At 32.2% G+C, this 23289-nt stretch overlaps 1 protein-coding gene across 1 annotated transcript; it reads right to left on the bottom strand.

The window, feature by feature from the left end:
• Positions 1 to 338: 338 nt before the first annotated feature.
• On the bottom strand, positions 339 to 17754 carry LOC124354533 (39S ribosomal protein L32, mitochondrial-like). Its single transcript, XM_046805060.1, has 4 exons — positions 17534 to 17754; positions 12300 to 12536; positions 1519 to 1661; positions 339 to 610 (listed from the first exon to the last, which is right to left on the bottom strand). Exons 1-4 carry the CDS (start codon positions 17619 to 17621, stop codon positions 491 to 493), a joined length of 588 nt encoding a protein of 195 aa, XP_046661016.1. The 5' UTR covers positions 17622 to 17754; the 3' UTR covers positions 339 to 490.
• Positions 17755 to 23289: the final 5535 nt, after the last annotated feature.

Raw genomic sequence — 23289 nt, forward strand, 5'->3', positions numbered from 1 at the left:
GATAGTTGCGTTAAGGATAGACTGAACCTTAGTACCAGTACTCAAGTGATAAAAAATAGTTATCAATAATCCTGAAAATAAAACTCTTAAGTTTTCACGTTGGTCTAGTCAGAAACAAAACCCAATCTGGTGAACCTCCGTAACTGAACAGACTTTGAAGTGCCTCACGCCAGAGTCTTCAAGATTGATAGCACAGTGTAAGGAAAAGTTGTGCAGAAGTACTATATGCTGAAAGCAACTTGTAAGTTGTTCACTAAAATTTCCTTTTTATAATTACTTTTAAAATTTACTTAGTTAAATTTTAATCTGTTTAAATAGATGACTAGTAAAATTACAAATTGTGACCAAAATAACTATTTTATTTGAAAGTTAAATCTGTTTATTATTATTATTAACAAAAGTCATAAAATGTACAATATACTAACAGATAATATCACAAGTTTTATGATTTCATCACAAAAATTAGATCAGAGAGTCTGTCCAATGTCTACTAAGCGAGGTCTGAGCGTCTCACTGAGGTAGTTGAGGCAGAAGCTTGAGTGGTCCTCTCAGAGAGATTCCTACAGAACCAAGCTGGCCGCTCTTTCTTCATTTCAATTATGCGTTTACCCTGAAATACACATTGACAATGTTTAATAATGTTATAGTACCCATCACATGTACTTGTGTATGTTATCATTTTACATTGCCAGGAACAGAAGAAAATAGAAACAAAAAAGACTGTTTTGGAGAAGTCTACCTGACCAGTAGAGTTTTGAGGCCCAAACTGTGCACGCAGAGTAACCAAATTTTCTCTGATAAGTTGAGTTTTTTTATTGAAAACAGCTTATTTTTAGTCTTACTCCATTCTTTCTCCATAGACTATTAACAATTAAAGTAAGAGAAAGAATAACCTACAAAGCAGATATTGTATACAATGTTTTCAAGTTTTTTTTTAAACCATAAAGCCTTTTAACCTCAACTATTTCTAAAACTAAAAACATTGAAAAAATGGTATTGTAAATATATATTTCAATATGTTACCAAGGTCTTTATTTATTGAAAAAGAGAAGTGTTTCACCCATTTCTGGTGAAATGTTTTTATTAAATAGGTTTTTATTCAAATAACCACAAACAAAGTTATCTAAAAATGTTTAAAATTATTATTAACGTATATTTTTAACAACTGTCAAAATCTGTTCCTAAAAATATACTATTCTTTACTATTTACCACAAGCTTGCATAAACAAAAAATAAGCCACAAGCTTCTATGGCAATAGAGCACAACCAAACATATAATAAGTTATGTTGATAATATTCCTACATACATACAAAAATTAGAAAACCCCATTCAAACAAGTATATGACTATTATAATAGATTATAATACAGTAAAGACGCTGAAAACTTCAGCAATGTACTAGAAAGTTATGTTCTGGTTAGATGTTTTGAAATTTTGTTACAATATTTTCAATGTGATTCTCATCTTAGTCATAATGCCAGTACACATTGTTAAATTAAAGATAAAACACCAACTAACCTGTGAGAACTCGTCAGTAACTCCCTCCCTTTCTCCTTGATATAACACAACCACCTCTGTGTCTATAGGCTGGAGGCCTAACCTGGCTACTATAGCTGCTTGTATCTGTTCCGTCTCCTTCTTATTCTTAGAGTAACATGTAGCTGAAACATTTACATTTTTGTGTATTATTAGACACATGCCAACCAACCTGAGAGAACTCCTCAGCAACTCCCTCCATTTCTCCTTGATATCACAAACATTTCTACAAGCTGGTAGCCAAACCTTTCTACTAAAGCTGCGTCTCCTCTCAAGTTCCGTCTCCTTCTTGTTCTTATTAACACAGAGCGGAAAACATTTATACCGTTGTATATTATTAGGTAATTCAAATATAAGCCAATGAGAAATGCTTTCCATTTCATGAACCATCTCAAACAATTTTTTGTACATTTTATGTTAAGTTTAGGTATAATTTAATGATTCTGAGTAAAAAATCAATCCAGAACTTTCGGAGAGTAGCAGCATATTAGAAATAACTTGGTATTTGTTGATTTATAAGATCACAAAGTGAGTTTAAAATGATTATACAAGCTTGCTAATGTAATGACAACACACATTGATATACAGCCACAGTCTGATCATTAATTTATTACTTTTATCTTTAATGAATATTTAATTTGTTCATGGTTTCTTTGATTATTTATGTCAAAGTATGTCAATTTATGTAAATATTGTGTTTACAATGATACTTTCTTACTAAGCGAAGGCCATCCTTTCACAGTGCACTGCAGCTTTATAGACATCATTGTTAAATTTTGTATTGAGTTCATATTATGTTAACTACAGGAACAGAGAATAAATATATTACATAATACATGGACCTATGTACTGATTCAGAGATTATGTATAATCTGCTAACCTCTACTTTTACTGCTCCAACAATTATTTACTTAGATTCAAGATATGCAAATGCTATTGAATCGGTAACAGAGTGCATGCAATATCATTAAAAACTGAAAATATCTCTTCCACCTTAGTCATAAGAAAAGTAATTTTACATGGTTGTCAACTTGAAATGTCAAACTGAAGATGCATTAGTAGTTTAGATGTTTAAATTGCACAACACTCAAGAGACAACAACCCTCAATGTTGGCATGTTAATATAATTGTAACACTTTCAAACATTTAGATACTCCTTCATCTTGATACCTTAAATGACAAAAAGCATTATAAACATAAAAACTTGTTTGTCAAAACATAAACTTGATTTAGTTAAAATCAATCCAAAATTATATTTACTAACGATTCAATTATACAATTCTATAACTTTTGCATGGCCACCATCTTGAAACCTTAAGTTAATAAAGCATGACTAAGAATAAAAGTTGCTTGAAATTTCTTGACAGCTGCACAAAATGTACCACTATTAATTTATGCTGTGAAATAACCAAGGAAAAATTTTGCACAGATGCAAATGACTGCCATCTTATATTTGATTGTTTAAGATTATCTACCGAACTTATTCAAGCAAAATATATATACAGTTGGAGGGTGATTCGGTTAGTGTTACCGGCACTTTCTGAGCTGATTGTACTATAAAAAATAAAGAAAAAAGTTCAATATAAACATGGATCCGGAAATGCTTCCTTACTAGGTTATGGCCCAATTGAAGATTTCACCAAAATTGTGTGCAGGAGGTTTAGGTCAAATGATTGATGATTGCCGCGTGTTTATGAAGAGATATTTATAGGCGAATGCAAACTTTTTCTAACGGATTTTTAGATGAGAAATTGAATAAAAGTTCATCTCTTTATAGCTGTATCTCATTTTGTTTTTTTGTTATACTACAAAAAACAGAAAATAAAATAATTTGAAAACACTATTTTTAAAGGTTATTAACGGACAATTATTTTGTTAAATAGGCATTGAAGACCTCGCCCACATATTTTACAAAAAGAAACTTGCAGAAAATTTAATTTTGATTACAATTATGTGCCACACACACGGCTATTAAACAGCGAAGTATTAGTTTCTGGAATTTAATTTTACAACAAAACATTCCTTACGAAGCAGAAATAAACGTTATTTTATTAAATATACACCGTAATGTAATGATATAAGGTACACAAAAATAATTGAATTACTGTCCATACAATTGTAAATACGATTTTAATTAGATTAATGCTCAACTAAAAAAACAATGAATACTATTACTTTTTAGGACTATCCAAATGGTTACAATCAATGTACCTACATATCTTTGTCACGTTAGCTTTAACAGAAGGTAAATTATGTTTTTATAAGTTGGTATCACAAAATCAGCTGTTCAACGAATAATAACACTGTAATTTATTGAGGAATCCCAAAATTATTTGTTACCAATTCTGTACTAGTTTAATGAGTGCAATTTAATACAATTAATTTACTACTCGTTTGTTAGTGAAGTGTATTTTTTAAAGTAACTTACTATCAACAATTGCAATGCCTTTGTTATTTACAACGGAAAGAAGAATATGCCGACATGGTATTTGTCTTAGGCTGTATTTGTGAACGGAAATGCAACCGCTGCTACTGCAGAATACCGAAGACGATTTCCTAATCGCAGAGTTCCAAACCCAAAAACGATCATGGATCATTTTCGTACCCTAAGAGTAACAGGTAAACTTCCTAGTATTAATAATTATACAGGGACTCGCCCTGCCCAGAATAATGTAGATATGGAAGAGGCTATAATCATGGCTACTGAACGCGAGTCCTGGTGTCAGTACACGGCGTCTTTCTAGGCGATTCGCAGTGTCTCAGTCTGAAGTATGGAGAACTTTGCGCAAAAATAGCATGGTTTCCCTTACCATAAACAACAAGTTCAAAGTATTCAACCAACAGATCCTCCTCTCTTCGATTAGAATTTTGCACACTGGTTAATTAGAAACCGTCAACATCATAGAACCATTTTATTCACTGATGAAGCTCAATTTACCCGGAGATGGCGTCAACAACCTTCACAATGAACACACTTGGGCAGAGGGAAATCCACATAGTACAATCGTACGGGTGCGCAACTTTCAACACAGATTTAGTGTAAAACTAGCCTAAACCCGCGGCTCCGCTGCCGCGTCGCGTGGCAGTATAGAGAGGGGCTACATCAATCAAGCATCGAAAAGAAATACTTAATTTTATTATACGTTTTTCCAATTAATTTATTGCTCTACTAATACATCGTAGCATATCATTAAAATCTATTATAAAAGTTTTTTGTTTATTTTTAATGCGTTTTGGTAAACAACGTTATTAGTTGTATTATTTGGAGCATATGTTTACAAAGAACAGCTGGATTAAAAATTTGAAAAGACTCCTTTCACTTAAATAACATATGTTTGCTGCAATGCATTTCTTCACGGGTATTTCTGTAACCAAGTGGGGCGGAAGAATCCTGAATCGGGGAGAAAGGGATAAAAAGTATTCCTATAACCTTCTACAGATCAAGACGAACAAATTAAAAAAAAAAATTAGGCGAAATCCGTCCAGCCGTTTTGTGAGTGATGCTGTTACACACGAACCAGTTTCATTTTTTATATATATAGATGTATGGTTGTGGACTCATTCATGATCGATTAATAGGAACCATTCATTCTCCGAGGACATCTAAATTCCCGCATGTACCATAGAATTCCTTACAGAACAACTACCACTATTATTAGAAGATGTTCCATTAGCAGCAAGGTGCAATATATATTTATCAAACATGATGGTGCCCCTGCCCACTTTTCCCATAATGTAACAATGCACTTTAAACGAGCAGTTTCCCGGGCGATGGAATGGATTGGTCGTGGTGGACCACACACTTGGCCACCAAGATCACACAGAATCTAAGCTCCCATTAGATTTCTGTATATGGGGTTTGGATGAAGAACCTGGTGTACCAGGGAAAAAGTAAATACACGTGAAGAGTTAATAGATCGAATTGGAAGATGCCGCCGCAACAAATCAAAAACAATCGTGCAGCGTTGCGGAGGATAACTCGATCAACTCAGAAAAGCGAGCTGCTAAGTGTATTGAAGTACAAGGACTGATTTTTGAACACCTGTTATGAAAAAGTGGTACGTAAGTAATTATAAGCTTTAGATGAAAAACAATAATTTATTTAAAACTTAATTTAAATTGCATCCTAACGAATAAATCTTATGTGTAGGCTACTCTATGTCATTAAAATGCGGTTTTCCTTTGCTTTGGAATTTCTTGCTTGGTAGAATGTTTGTTGTAAAATTAAATTCCAGAAAACTAATACTCATATCGCTTTTAATTAGCCGTGTGGCACATAAATTTTATTCAGAATTAAATATTCTGCAAGTTTTCTTTGTAAAAATGTGGGTCTTCAATGCCTATTTAACAAAATAATTGTCCGTTAAAACCTTAAAAAAGTGTTTTCAAAATTATTTTTATTTCTGTTTTTTGTAGTATACACAAAAAAACTAAACGAGATACAGCTAATGAAGATGAACTTTATTCAATTTCTCATCTAATAAATCAGCGTTAGAAAAAAGTTGCATTCGCATCGCCTATAAATATCTCTTCATAAACACGCGGCGCAAATCATCATTTGACCTCCTGCACACAATTTTTTGGTGAAATCTTCAATTGGCCATAACCCAGTAGGAAGCATTTCTGGGACCCATGTTTATATGCAACTTTTTTCTTTATTTTTTTATAGTACAATCAGCTCAGAAAGTGCCGGTGGTAACACTAACCGAATCTACCCTGTATGTATATATATATATATATATATATAATGTTAGTCAAATAACCGTAGTTTCTTCTTTAAAATTTCAAAATACATCACCTGACAGGCATATATAAATAACAATCACATTTCTATATTGAATTCTTTCCCAAAACAATAAACAGACTGATGTTCTGGAGGCAATTGACCCTTGTTCTACTTTTAATTCCTTGTTTTTGAATTCTTTTCCCTTATTCAATCATGTCTGCCCTGAACTTTCAAAGGCGCCATATTTGTCTTACAGTATTAAACCATAGATGACACAAAGTGATTAGAATATGTGCAAAATAACACGATCTTTACATAACTAATTAACTTACCAATAAATATTTGCAAAACAAACTGGAATAAAGTAATATTAATCTGATGGCACATACAATTCATATGTGAAGAGGTTACAAAATCATTATCCAAGTTAATGAATGTAAAATCCAGTGGCTGGGATGAAATGACATGACATGTTTTAAAGAAATGTGCCTGAATCATGATCTTCCCTTGACTCACATTATAAATATATTGTTACTAGTTTTCTCCTAAAAGCCTCAAACTGTCTATTGTCCATCATATTTAAAAATAAAGGCTTGGCCTTGAACTTATAAGTTGCAGACCAATTTCCTCGATTGTCCTAAGGCACTTGAAAATATACATATTTGTTGATAATCATAATTTATTTACTTTTTAATCTTTTAACAAACTGTCAGTTTGAATTTAGGAAGGGTTATTCAATATTGTTGGTCATCAGTGAGGATATTGAGGCAGTTCTGGTCAGATTGATTGTGCTGTGTTGACGCAATATACTACTAAGACATGTTCAAGCATAGTTTCCTCTTATTTGGGTGGTAGGAAGCAGGCTGTCTTTGTTGAATCAAGGAAAATACAGAAGCAGTTGTCTGCCGTATTCTTCAGGTATTTCTCAAAAATCGATATTAGGTTGTTTTCTTTAATTCTGCCTACATTAACTTCAATTATGTTTGCTATGTATTGATAATATCCTTTAATCCTGAGCTAAAAAAACTTCAGAAGGCTATGGAGTGATACATATTTAGGTCTTGAACGTTATTTTTCAAAATACATCTACTTAAATTAAAAAATATAAACATTATACTTTTACCATATGACAGTTTTAGCTAAAGGTTCATGGGATAAGCCATTCCAATTTTGCTTGACTTCTTAGTTTTAATATCGACGAAAGTATGAACTAATCTAATTATATCAAAAACTTATGCCCTTAGCTGATATAATTTGTTTTTGCCTTCAGAATTTGGATTCACACAGTTCAAAAAAGATATCCTGAAAGTTTAGCATGCTTATGTGTAGAATAGAATGAAATATGGTGTTGCTTATGGAAACTTTCTTCAGAATACCTTACAAGTTTTAAAAGAAGAAAGGATTGTATGTTTCATATGAGGAGCCTTGAGTGTTATCATTCCAGGCTTTTTTTTTAACCAGCCTTATCTTTTAATGTTTCCAAGCTTTACATCGTGCGGTATATTTCTTAACATGTTCAACCCCAATCCTCTTTCGGGGTATAGAACTCAAAATCCCAAACATACTTTTTTAGCCTGCTGTATTCATTTAGCATTATATTACAAAATATAATTACTTTTATGAAAAAAGTGTTTTAAAATAAACAGTACTATGACACCACTGTGGCGTCATCGGTATTAATGGTGTTGAAAAGTCGTAACCTCAAACTCACGCATCTCCTAAATAATAATAATGAAACTGTGGGAAAATAGCAAGAATCCGAGTCAACTAATAGTAATACAAAACATGTCAGAGACTGGCAGGAATCAAATGAACTAATCAGAACTGATTACAAATTATAAAAACTGACTACAAATCAGAACAACTTACTACAAATCAGCTGACTCTCAAGTTGTAAACATTAAAAAATAATCAATACTTTGAGGATTGATTTTCAGATACTAAGGTCAATTTGGTATTCTATACATCTAAATAAACATTTAACATAGAGATAAAAATGTATTATTATACAGTGTGAGTTAAAAGTATGGATACACTCTGTTTAATTTTTGATGGATAAAAATGGAGGGATGGAACTCAGGACACCTTTCAAGTTGAAATGTGGTGTTTAAGTGAAGAAGAGTATTCATGATCCTGATGATGTGAGGCTACGGAGACTGGGTGAGATCTTATGATGAAGTAAGGAACTTATTTAATGACACTTATCCCAATCGAAACCCTGTATCTAAATCAGAAGTTCAAAAAACAATCCAACGTTTCTAGGAAACAGGCAGCGTTAAAGATCGCCCCAAACCAGGATGATCAAAATCGGCTAAAAACGAAGCATTGCCACTTGACGTATTCTAGTCTGTTAGAGAACATCCTCATGCCTTAACAAGAAATGTTTCTCAAATATTAGGCATATCTCAAACATCAGTTTATAAAGTTTTACATGACAGTGATTATAAAGCGTATAAAATCCATTTATTTCATGAACTAATTGAGAACAATTTTGATCGTCACATAGATTTTTGTGAAATAATGATACGGAACGTTGACAATGATACAATTAGATTAAACAACATTGCTTTCTCAGATGAAGCAATTTTCATGTTAAACAGTAATGTTAACGGACACATTGCTCAATATTGGGCTAACTTTAACCCTCATCAGATGAGAGAGAGTAACATATCCAGCACCCTGAAAAATCAAACGTTTGGCTTGGCATTGTGAGGGATCAGTTTGTTGGGCCCTTTATTATTGACGGAAGCCTTAATACCGAGGTATACCAAGAAATGTTACAAAATCTGGTTTATCCAGCTATCCAAGAAGCAACCAACAACTGTAATAAAGTTTGGTTCCAGCAGGATGGAGCACCTCCACACTTTGGCCTGTGTGTCCACGAGTATTTAAACAATATTTTTCCAAATCGCTGGATAGGCAGAAGAGAAAGTATCGAGTGGCCACCAAGATCGCCAGAGCTATCTCCACTTGACTACTTTTTGTAGAGTCATATTAAAAACAACATCTATAAAACGAAACCCCAGTGTATTAATGACCTTAGGAACAGAGTAGTAGTGGAAATTCAAAAAATCCTGAATCGTTGAATCCATACAGCGTGCCGCTTCAAGTTTCTACAACAGGCTTGGACATTGTCAAACTGTCCTGGGACAGCAGTTTGAACAAATGGAAATTTTAAAAAACAGATTAGTATGTTTTAGCCATTTTATTGCTTAACATAGTTGTAATTACTAGTTTTACTGCAACTTCACATTTAAAAATGTTAAACTGCCCCCCAAAAAGCCCATTTTGGGGAAATGGTTTGCTTTTGTTTCCTGGGGTGTCCTGAGTTTCATTTTTTTATATTTGTCCATTGAAGGTTTAGCAGTATACATCCATGCTTTCAACTTAATTAATTTCAATGAGCTGTCATTTTGTATTGGGTTGAGATAGAAAGCTCTAGTTTCTACTGCTATTCTTTTATTAAGACATTTCAAATAAAATGCAACTTAATGGGTCTTTACATTTAAAACATTTGAGCCACTCCCCAAAATCCCATTTTAGAAAAATGGGCAAAATTGTGACAGTAACTAAAGAGTTCACTTCTATTTCCAAGAAAGATGTCCCAAGTTCCATCCCTCCTATCTTTATTGATCAAGAACTAAACAGATTGTATCCATACTTTTAACGCACACTGTATATTTGAACATTTTGCAGCTTAAAAGTACCCCTTTACCTGATATTACCACGGCATAGTCTCTATTAGCAGTGTGAAATGTGTAAGACGTTACCATGGCATCACTGGGTTTGGACGTGTTAGGGCTAATCCTCAGTTATTTAAAGATTGCATTTTTACAGCACTTGTCACTAGGGGACATGGTTTTCCTTATTAATATACTGACTCTTAGTGAGGAAGTTCTTCACTATTAGTCTCTACAGTCATACAATGCGTTGCCACCAGATTTTAAAACTAGTGAGAATAGTAAAGATTTTCTGAAAAAACTTAAATGTTTTTGTTAAGATAAGTAATTATTCTTTAGATGAGTTCCTGGTAGGATGTACTGACCTGAATAATTAGTTTTTTTAATTGTATTATCTGTTCTTGTTGTTTACTTACGAGGGATATTAGAAAAATAAGGTTCCCTATGCCGCCGAGACAGAATGAGATATGTTGGGAGAAATCTGGCAACACTGTCTTACTAATCAGCTGTCCCTCTCTCTATCCATACCACTCGCGCCTAGCTGCCTTCGGAAATGGAGTTCCTTATCGTTGTTACCGCCAGATAAGAAATTCGTGCTGTGATAAGTTTATGAAATGCAAAACAGATTTCACCTATTGAAATATTCATCGTCAGTTAATCGAAGTTTATGGGGAAACATTAAGACACATTAAGAAAACTGAGACACGCGATCCAGAACCTCCGGAGAGGAAGATTGTCCAGTGGTGTGAGGCTTCTCTATGACAACGCTCGACCTCATGTCTCACGTCAAACTCAAGAACTGTTGACAAATTTTGGCTGGACTATTGTGCCCCATCCCCCCTAAAGCCCAGAACTAGCCCCAAGTGATTATCACTTATTCCCAAAATTAAAGGAACACTTGGGTGGCCAACGCTTTAGTACCGATGATGAAGTCAAGGAAGAGGTTACTGGATTCCTCAAAGGATTGGCGGCAGAATTCTACAACATGGGGATAGAAAAATTGGAGCATCGTCTACAAAAGTGTTTGGACAGAAACAGTGATTATGTGGAAAAATAGTTTAACTTTTAAGTTTTAAATTAATGTATAACACTAAGTAGAAATACAGGTATAGAACTGTCTATTTTAAAAAGTCATGGGAATCTTATTTTTCTAATACCCCTCGTATATGGCATGTAGATCATCTCAAGTTTAAATAAGCATGTGCTGATTAATTTTATTTTCCTAATGTTATTTACAAAATAAAAATTCAAAGTCAAATCGTCTTTATTTACATAAACTTTAAATTATAGTGTCAAGAAATAAAATTGTACTAAAAGCATCAATCTTGGTTATCTTGGGTCTTCCATTCATAAAGTTCTTTCAGTGAGTAGTAAGGTTGGTTCTGTAGCCGGTTCTTGAAGCTGTGTACAAATGTTTTCTTGTCTATCCTTTCAACTCCTCTGGTAATGCATTACATAACTTAGAGCCGGAAAAATTCTAATCTATCAGCAGCATTTTATTGAGCAGAAGGTAAAATTTTAGTGGTAATGTTGATTGCTCTGCAGGATCGGCCACATCACTAAACAATATTTCTTGTATTGTTTCATAAGTTATAATTATTCACCTGAACACAAGTTCCTTTGCTGTAATCCAAGTGCTTAGTCACTGTGATTTGGGTTATGTTTCAGAATTGTGAAATATTCTAAATTCTTCTGATTGAGCAGACCAGTAAAGCAGTAAAAGTAAAACATTGCAATTTAAATTCATATATATTTCTATGACTGTGGTTTTCATCGTGAAACACATTATTAGTATAGTTTTTTTTAATTTCTTAGGCTTAAACTGCCGGTTTTAACATTACTTACTCAATTGACTTCTTGAAATATTTTGTCCACAGTAATTGATGATGGTTCTTCATAGAGAGGCCAAAATATTTAACAAAATTAATTCTATAAGATATTCTATAATTAATTCTATTAAGCAATGTTCTGACACTGTGTGAACCATAAAAATTGTATAAATAAATGTTACTTATAATTTTATTTAGTTTTTGTAAAAATAATACATTTATATTTTTTAATGGTAATTGTGTTTTCAACAATATAGTTTTGCTTTGCTTTAGTAAACTATATTGATAACAAACAATTATTTAAAAGCTCACTTTTTGGAACACTGATGCAGTAAAATATACACCCACTAGTCAAAGGTTAATGTGCAATTATCACATGAAATATGCTTAGGCTATTCATTTTGCGAACTACGCTACACATCTGTGGTAACATGAAGAGATTCTGAGCTGTAATCCTACACTTATATACTTTAGTCTCTGTAATCCTACACTTATATACTTTAGTCTAACTAAAATAGTCTGACTTACGGCATAAGTGACCAGAAACATGATGGTCTCCACAAGATCGGCACGTCACAAGATTTTTCTTGGGTACTATAGGTTTCCAGACATGGGTCGGCCAACCGAACTTTCTCTGCTGACGCTTCTCTACAGTTATCCTGTGTTTAGGTACAGCCCAAAGACACCAGTCTTCCAATAATGAAGAAACAGCACGACTCTCCTTTCCAGGTATTGAGTTCTCGATGCAAAGTGCATAACATGTATCTGAAAAAAAGAAGAAAAGTTTTAAGGAAACTGTTTCTTTTATCAAAACCTAAATGTTATACCTCCCTATCCTATCAGTCACATAACGATCCAACACTAAAGCAGTAATTTTATTAATTACAATACTTCATGCTTCAATCAGCTGACTGTTATGATAACAACCAGAGTGAGCAGCTTTGAGACTGTTAAGGTTAAACATTTGTGTAACTCAGCATTTGACTAGGTTAACTTGAGAAAACAAAATGTTCACTTCTGGGTCTCACGTGAGAAATCAGAATTTTTAAATATAAACCATAACAATTTGTTTTGATACTTTTGATGAATTCTAGATTTTTTAAATTTTAAATGAAAAAATGGTCAATATGTTTTTAACTCTCTTAGTACTACAAAGTCAACATAGATGGTACAAAATGTTCAGAAATTGCCAGTGTCTACCAAATAGATCCTCTATATTTGGAGGATTCACTTACATGAAAATAGTTATAAACCGGGTCAATTTAACACTTAGTTAAGTACACCTTGCCCGTACTGTTAGGCTTGTTCCTGCACATCCTAACTCCTTTGTTTAAATTAAGTTTTTCTGAATTCACACCTCTTTTAATACTTACGTGAGTTTGACTTATTTCCTCATCATTCAATTGATTGATTTTAAAATCTAAGATGGCCAGAGGGAATTCTTTTATATTGCCTAAAGGTGAAACTACTACCTCCTATTGATTACGCTCCTTATTTCCTCCTCCATACTGTCTCATTAACATTGTTTACGTTGTTCGTTGTATTGGAATTCACCATTAATTCAATCGTTATTTTCAAAAATTTGAAGCAAATAATGTATCACTGCGTTGTCCTCAGCCTTTAGATGTTTGATTTCAAACGGTGAACTTAATTTTACTGATCAATTTTGGGAACTTTCCTAATTTCTTAAAATCCTAAATACCCAGACCAGTGAGCTATTGTTCATGGTTAATTTGAAGATTCTCACTTCTGAGTAACTTCTAAACTTTTTTAATGTGTTCGTAAAACAGCGAGATTTGTGTCTGGCTATAACACTGGTATGATTGGAAGCCAGTGGATCGTCAGTGAGTGCAACTATCTACTGTTATTGGCAACAGAGCTGTGAGTTAGGCGTAGCGACACAAATGGTAACTGTTGCTGACGTCCCTAACTACGGCTTTGCACACATCAGACTGTTGGTGCTATATAACTTACAATATTTATTTAAATGATAAAACCTGTTCAAACTTTTTAGCAAAAAAATAGAATTATTTACATTTTGAAATCTATGTTACTATCTTAATTTATTTGTATGCACATTTCTTATTTTCCACATGTAAATAGAATCAAATACATCAAGTTTCTAAAAAGTATGTATCTGTACAACAGAGTTTTAATTTTTGTTATATATTAGTGCGAAATGTTCAAAATCTGCACCCATATATAAGTTGAGTATTGGCTGACATAATAATGGTCGACATATTTGGAAAATAGCTTTTACTAGCTGTAACAAATCCAATGAAGATAGATAAACTATTTTTATTTGATTTATTATTAATAAAATGCAACTAAGTACAATGCCAAAAGGAACAAAATAATAAATATACGAATAGACAATTTAGTCACTCTTTACACTTTTCAAAAATACGGATGGGCTGACCTCATTGGTCCTTGGAACCTCTCAAATTAAGTTAAGTTACTTGGAAGCCGACTAAATTGGCTCTTAGCAATAAAAGGGTTAAAGACCATTTGCTTCATTACATTTTCAGTGAAACTAGTACAAGGTAGGAGTATGCCTCATAATGTGTCACGTAACAGGCTTCGCTGAGGCTGGTTTGCAAATTTTTTAATCCATACTCATTTTACTCTTGAGATGTCCTGAGGACAGATAGGCAGACAGACAATCACAGAAAAAATAATTTTTTTTAGTTTCTCTTAGCAGACAAAAGAAAAATTGTGTCTGTCTACTACGTGATGGACTTCATTGACACTCAGCAAAATTCATTTTTGAGATATCATGCAGACAGAAATTACATTTTTACAGACCCTTCAGTAATAGCCTTTTGCTACTTGTATTCCTACCCTATGTAGTTTGGTGGAGTTTTCTGTCCATCCACAAGACAGCTTGAGATCAAATATTTTTGTGGCTTTTGTAGAAAAAAGGCATTAAAACAAGTTTTAATATAAATTTGGTCAAAATCAGACCATAGGGAGGTAAATAGGGGGTTGTGCAACTGAACTCCCTGGCAGGGGGGATGGAGTCAGGGATTAAAATCTATATTGTATATTTACCATTAGACATAGGAACACACCTGAAAAAAATATATGATGGAAAATAGGCTGACCTCAACAGCTTGGCTGTCACAAAATATTTCAAAATTTGCACACTAAAAAAAAAGTTTAAAATCTTTATTATCTATTTCAAATTCAAATATTCTTTATTTCAAAATAAAAAATATATTTTATTACTCCAGCTCCTTATTTGGATTTGTATTAAATTATAAAAATACCTATAATGCTCCAAATTGGACTGACAATAGAGGATAAAATGACTGCTTCATCTAAGGTTAATAATAAACCTAGTAGTGTGTGAAGCACATCTCAGGTGCTCTTCAGAGTTTTTGATAAAAGAACTATTTATTGGCAAGATATCTCAATGATATTTACGCCAATGTATTCACAAAGGTTTTAACCCACAGATCTATACATATTATAGGTCTGTAGTGTAACAAGTTTGGTAAACACTTTTCAAAAATATAATTTTCCAGTGGTCTGAAGGAACTACCAAATATGTCATTTCTAATCAATCAAAGGACTGATGTGATATGACTGACACACCATTGTCAAATGTTACCAAATACAGAAATTAATTATCTTTTCAGCACTGTAACTGCCATTTCATTCCGTGTCCTACTTTGTTTACATAAACATTTTCTCAAACCCTAACATCGGGCCCTGTAAAATACATTGTTCAGAAAAACATAATAAACTCCTCAATTTCTCTCTCCCACAACTGGCGTCCTGTTAGTTTGCTGTTTGTTTTATTCTGGTGTTATTTTTTCTAAAAGAAAATAATGAATAGCATATAGGCCTGTAAAGCAAATTATATTTAAAAATAGCTTAATTTTTATTTTATAAATTGCCTTTAAAAAAATATTCAGGATTCACATTAGATCATGTATTTTATTTCATTTTCAGCTGTATCACAACACATTTTATATGTAACTATTCACAGAACGTGTTCCAACAAAACATGTGGTTATATTTTTGTATTGTTTTTATGATTTGTGTGTTATTTATGATTTTTAAATCTGAGTGTTCTGTGGTCAGAACAGTTTATTTATCCACCATCTATCAGTATATTTACTCAATCGTGGCTCATTAACTATAATAAAGTTAATTCGTTTTGAAAGTTTTTACACGTTTTATTGCAGATTACATGAGCAGTAAAAATAAATAGAAATTAATTTATTCTTTTTAAATTGGTCATGTTTTTTCCGATTGAGATTATAATTTTTTTTGTGTAATCGTGTGTTTTGTCTGGCTGGTATGAACTTTTATTCTTAGAAGGTCTAAATTAAGAAAAACATCTTTTATTTGGGTCAAATTCATCTTATTTCAACATTATAGGTATTTTACGTAACCAAAGATGACGTTACCAGGTACCAATAGTAAATTTACACAATCATAACAAGATCACGTGATGCCTATAGAACAATGAAATATTACTTCGCACAGAAAAGTAGTTCCACTTTTAATGTTCTATAACTTCGTTATTAGTCATTTCCACCCATTAAAACCTTATATTGTTTTGTTCAGGAGGATGACAGCAATAGGTTAATAATGCAAATCATATTTTGCCGGCTCAGCTGTTAACTTCACAATTATCAATTTTAAAATGTTATGTTTTACTACAGTTGCCTTGAGAAGATTAAGAACTGGGAAAACTGTTTTTCCCAAAATTTTAACTTTGACCATTTTTTAGCAATAATAAACAGCTTTATTATGAAACAGAAAATATGAAGTAGCAAAAATGTATTGAATATTATGCAGTAAAAGATTCTGTGCTTAGTTTTTCAGTAAAAATAAAATTGGAATTTCTACAATACCTTTTGTAAAATAACACATAAATCACAAAAATTATGAACAGGGATGCTAAGTTCTATACCTTACAGTAAGTGTAAAATTAAAAAGAAAAAACATGTTACATTGTGAAAAGAATACCAGGTAATTGTGAAGTTAATTGTAGTAACTGTTTCGGGTAGGGTATGATAAGCGGACCCGGTTTTTTATATAGAAGAATGTAATCATTGATACCTAATATTCGCATCTCAAATCCTAGACTATCAATCGATATAAAAGTATCTGTAGTCCGCAACAACAAACATATGTTTTAAATTAAAATGTGAATTTAATATTAACATTGATCAAACAAATTATTATAACCAAAATTAGGAAAACTGAAGACGACCATATTTGCTCCTCTCACAGTTACATATTTTTCTTTCCCACAAATTTCACATAATGGGTTTTTCGGTACGAGTCCTACATGTTGAAGCCACGAAAAACATGTCTCATGATCTTTCAAAGCAATGTTGTGTAGTTTTCTAAAATTGACTGCCATTCTTAATAATCAAATGTTACTTATGTAAAATCGAAACATTACCTTACGTGTATTATTTGAAAGTGTTTACAACTGTTGATATAGATCATTTAAGTTAATTGTTCAAAATAATTAATTAGTATCGATTGATTATATAGATGGTTTTGATTGAGTAATATCGTTTGCCAATATCGATATAAAAAAGCGGGTCCGCTTATCGTACCCTCCCCACTGTTTCTAAAAGTACATTTGTTCAGAAAAAATTATGTGCTACAGTGTATAATACAGGTTTAGTATTTTTCACGATTGTTTAAAAAAGGCTTGCAAGATGTATAAAAAATGGAGTCCATCTAAGAGATTTAGCATGGTTGTAGAACTAGGGTAAAGGTAAAAAGTCTACCTGAAGGTTGTCTTGTTTCAAACGACAAAACAATATTTTCAAACTTAATTAGTGATTTTACAATTTGAGATACTACACTTCTTAACATCGTTTTAAATCACACAAAAATCAAATACAGTGTTATATAGCGAATTGGTAATTTATTATTAACTAGTTTCACATAAACTGGCCAAGTATTTCTGTCGGGTACCATAAAACGAGGATATTCGCACATAAACAAAGTTTGTTTACAAACAAAACTTTTTCTTCTTCTCTACTTATTAGCTGTAGGCTAATAGGCTTCGGGAAATCCCATGCCGCCTTCTCGAGTTCACTTTAAAAGTTTTGTTTATTAATAAAACCCCAATGTGCAGTCAAGACAGTGCACAATATTAGCTCTAAAATATCTTTTAACACTTTTTGTTTATAAGAATACACTAAATATTAATAATATTCTATTAACGAACAAGAAGTTCTATCATTGTCAGTAGGGGATCATTTTTTGTAAGAGCATGTTACATTAAATTTGTTTTAGTTAAATAGTTTTAAGTATATGATGTCAGTTCAATTAAGGTCATTATTAGTTCTGAAGCAGATGTACTGAAACTTGAACTTTTAAAGAGAGTCAACGATATTCTTCAGAGACTTGGTCCGAGTTTACGATGATTAGACTGTTAAGGGACATAACTAAAAATAACAGTGATGTATCATATTGATCATTTGTGACTGTAACTTGCACGTCCATAAAATTTATTAATGGATTCCAAAGATTGTTGAGCAAAAAAGTGGATCAAGTCTTACGATAGCACCCTCTTGGTAACCACCATCAGAACGTAAATGGCATGTGTTCTAAAACATCATTAGTTCCGCAGTATATATTTGATATTGTTATTTTCACTGAAACTAATTTATCTGTATTCAAACCAGAACTTGGTTTCTTCCAGTACATTGTTTATTAAAGGTTTATTATAAAGGTAGATGAGGAACTCTGTTCTAGGTGGGGGCGTTATGGTCTTGAACATTCTACATCCCCTTTTCAGCTGTTATTATTTATGAACAGTATAACTTCTGAATAGGTATATCAACCATCACAAATCCTACTAGCTTTTAGGACAATATTTTGGATTAATTTAAAAAGAATTGCCAGTTGGATGTGTATATATCGATTATATCAAGGCATTAGACATGATTAGTCAACGTCATCTCCTCGCCAAGCTTAAGGGATATGGAGTGCTTCATTAGTTTCAAAACTGTTTGAATTATTACAATGTACATGTTTGTTTTACTTTCGAGACCTCCTTACCATTCGTCGCCAACTCCTCGGGTCTTGAATCTGAGTCCTATTATTTTCAATATATTTACCAATGACATTAGGGACGCATTATACCTTTCTTCCTGATATGCACTGGTAAGAAACTGTTTGGAGAGATGTGCTCGCAGGAATAATGTGATCCAATACAACAGGCTCTTGACAATCTTTTGTAACGGTTCTCTACCAATAAGGTGTCCTTGAACCCAGACAAGACCAGGACTGTAACGTATGTTAGGAGGGTTAATATGACCTAAAGATATGAGTTTTATCATGGATACACCACTGAATTTATGCCTCCAAATTGATTATATCTTTTCCAGAGCTACACATCTTTGGCAGCATTTTTGCACTGCTAGACACAGCCTTGGACCTGGCACGGTGTTTCTTCTTTAGAAGACACTGCTTCGTTACTACCGTGCTTGAGTACTGTTCAGTTGTCTGGTTACATTGTCAATTCATGCACATTGACAGACTGAATCCATCCAGCGTAAACTTATGAGGTACTTAGGCATTTGTGATGGTATCAACTACTTAGATTTCCTGGAAGCTGATTCTGAAAAGTACTATGGCTTGTAGTCACTTGAGAAAGGAAAAATTCTACCTTGGTCTTCCTCTGCAAGTTGTTAAACTCATAGATAATCACAGATAAACCTGTTTTTAGACTTAAGAATTCCAGCTAACAATAGGTCGTAGTGTACTGTATATTTGAGATCGGGCATCAGAGCGGTACCTTGCTTCTGAACTCCAAATGTTCCGAAGTTACTCCGTCTAGTTAACGAGGTTTGTTTCTCTGTAAACTTCTCTAAAAGTCCACGTGCCTTCATGTATGGTGTGATAGGATTTAGGATTCTTATCATTTATGACTGATTGTATTTATATTTCTACTATTAATTAATTTGTTCTGTTACTATTATTGTTTTTGATACTGTGTTATAATAATATTATATAACTTTGTTGCTACTGTAACTATATTTATTATACTCGTACAATTTTATAGCATCACTATATTGTTTTTAAATTGTGAACCCGTAACTCTTTTTCATAACTATCGTGCTGTTTTATTGTAAGTATTGTTATTCATATTTTGTGCATTGTCTTTTTAGTATAATTATTAATTTTTTGGCCATTTTTGTTCATAACGTTCCTTTATGTAAAGATGTTACTGTAGGTAGATAAGTAATGAGAAGATAGCCCTGTAATGAGAAGAGATTGGGTTTTTGTTATTGCCAAAATAAAATAAAAAAATAAAACGTGCACTACAATACAAATACACAAACGAAATATCACGGACCAAAAACAGAGATAGCCTGAGTAATAGACGAGTGGCAATTGAAGCCAGATCAGAACGGTTTCATCAATGAGTAGGAAGGAAATCCATGAGCCATTCACCATTAACCACCATACTTCAAAATTTCACTACTTTAAATTGTTTCAGTATATTAATATTATGTAACCTACAAAAATGACAGTTTATTTACAAAATTACAAATATTGGGTACTTAAAATATTTTATGCGTGCAAGAATCAACATTTTGTTAGTTTTTAATGTAATTGTAAACAAATATATATTTTTAATTTCTTTTGATATTATATATATATATATATATATATATATATATATATATATATATATATATATCCGGGTTCGAGTCCTGGCGGAGCAAGTACTTTATGTGATTCAACAGTTATTGAAATTAAATTAAATAAGGCTATTGCCAGTTATACAAATTTTATGTAAATAAAAGTCATTTGACAGATATTTGGTCTTCCAATCATATGTTAGTTTGGTTATTTAAACGCATATGTGACAGATACGGCCAAATACAAAATAATTAAATCATAAAAAGTGAGGGCTCTGTGGTGTAATGGTAGCACATTCACCCGGCAAGTGAGAGATCCTGGTTCGAGTCCCGGCGGAGCAAGTACTTTTTGTGATTCAATATTTATTGAAATTAAATAAGGATATTGCCAGTTATACAAATTATATATATATATATATATAATATATATATATATATATATATATATATATATATATATATATATATATATATATATATACCAAAACCATTCATGAGTGATTACTGGTGTCGTTTGTTATCATCTGGGATCTATTGATCTAATACCTAATATGTACGGTTTAGAATTATTTTTACCTACCCTCTTTTAAGCTTTATTCTGCCCGTCTTCACGGACCATTGGCCCGTGCGATGAGCTTATTATCAAACAGAATAACGGGACAGTCGATACAGAACAAAGTCGATGATGGTACTGATAAAAAATACAACGGCAACAGACAAGATTTGATTTGCGCTATTGTAGTTACAAAGTCCTACGTAGGGGACGGCTTGGCCCACACCCTAGTATTTCATTTGTCACCAGCAATTCAAAATAGCACCGCACTTCATACAACCACGGAAAAAATACTTAATATGGCAAAAGATTGATTACGATTAAGGCACTGTCATTATTTGAAGAATAGTTGGATAAGCTTTCAGTAGTTTTAGAAAATTTGTTTGTTTTTAATAGACACTGGCTGATCATAGAGGTTATTTTTGTGTCACAAGAATGTTAAGCTCACATTTTCATACTGCAGGCAGCAGGATCATCATGGAGGACCTTCTATTTAGCAAAATGAAAATACTAACCTTAATATTATTTTACAAGTTGAAATTCTTATGAACAAAGTGTTATTGTTGTTTCTGTGTGCGTATATATAATTATGTATATCATATTATATATCTCTAAGCTTAACACACTTAAAACCAATCGTCAGCCACATAATTCGTTACAATTCTGAATAGATTTTATAACTCTTATACTTTTAGCTGGGTATTTAAATGACATTGAGATGTAACTTGTCAACATGAAAACTTATTGTGTGTCCAACTTACACAATTTATTGAGAAAGAGATGGCACATCCTAAACTTTACAATATTTAAACTAAATTGTTTCCTACGTATTTTAAATTCCTCCACTAATAGTGCCTCACATATATGACGAAATTTCTATCCTAGCTTCTTGGACATTGTGGAAAGATCGTCCTTAACCGTTTTCTCTTGACACGAAAGTCCCAAAACTGATTGGATACGAACTATATCATATAATTTAGATCTTACATATCAAATAAAATTCACATCTTCTCTAGTAAATATTTATTTTACATTATACTGTTTTAACTCAGCCACGTATAAAAAAATAGAAGTGTTCAGTGTGACGATTGCTTTATCATATACTACAATCAGTACAAGAATGTATGTATTGCGTTAGCTTTTTTAAGTTTCTGTTACATAATATTGTATGTTAATGTTATGATGCAGGGCTTTATTTCAATAATTAGATTTTAATCAGCCAAGAATCATCACTTACAACATATATTATTTTTGCAGTTCAGAATATTTTCTTGTTTTACTAATACTTATAAATATATATTTAGCACCTAAATTACTAAGATATATACTTGTTCGGCTTGAATGTAAGGTAATATTTTATATTAACCTTTGGAAGCGCTATTGCCTTTTTGACCAATTTGCTATTTTTTTGTATATGTTCGTATGAAGGAATAAAACCCCCTCTCCCTCAAATCCTTTAATTATTTTAAAAATATAAATATAACAGTAATCCAACTTGTTTAAAGATACATCAGTTATATGTTTTACTAGGAATCAGGTCTATATTTTTTATTTAAATTTAGGGGTTTTCAGGTTTATTAACTACGTTCTGGTATGGTTTGCTCTTTAGTCACACTCATCCTCCTCAAAGGAAAATCCTAGTTATGCCATTGTAGAATAATATATACATCTTATTTATGTTCACAGTGTTTCTTATTTAATTATTGGGTAATAAATTATGCATCTCTTATTTTGGTTTTTTACTTAAAAAGTTTGGTAAACTATGTACCAAATTTACACTATATTCTACAAGTGACAATATTGCACAACAGTTTTATGTAATAATTTAAAAGAAAGTCAACAAATAGAATGAATCAATTATTCACAGTAAAATAGTGATTTAATATAGTAGATTATGTACAATAAACTAAGAAAGAGTAGGTTTATAACTAAGGAATTTTGGATAGGAGGAAGTAGCCTTCTTTCTCTTGCTGGCTGCCCAAGTATACAGATATTTCCCTCATTTTATTGAGATACGAATTTAATTCAAGTTGTTATTAACCCTTTGAGTGCCGCACCGTTTTGCTATATAGTATGCATAAAATGCCGAGCGAAAATGCCTGATTCTGCAAGGGTCTGGTTTAATAATTCATAACAAATTTATTTATTGGTATAATATCTTGGGTTTTTTTTTATAAATGTAGTTTTTTATACATATAATACATTTATCACTTATAAAGTTTTTATACAAATAAAAAAAAATCATTAACAAAAACTTTTAGTTAATGATTAGTTAAAAAAGTGCAAAAACATTTAGTTTTTTATTTTGACACAACTTAGTGTTATTGAAATA

The sequence above is a fragment of the Homalodisca vitripennis genome, chromosome 2, assembly GCF_021130785.1.
Source record: "Homalodisca vitripennis isolate AUS2020 chromosome 2, UT_GWSS_2.1, whole genome shotgun sequence".
Classification (NCBI taxonomy): Eukaryota; Metazoa; Arthropoda; class Insecta; order Hemiptera; family Cicadellidae; genus Homalodisca; species Homalodisca vitripennis.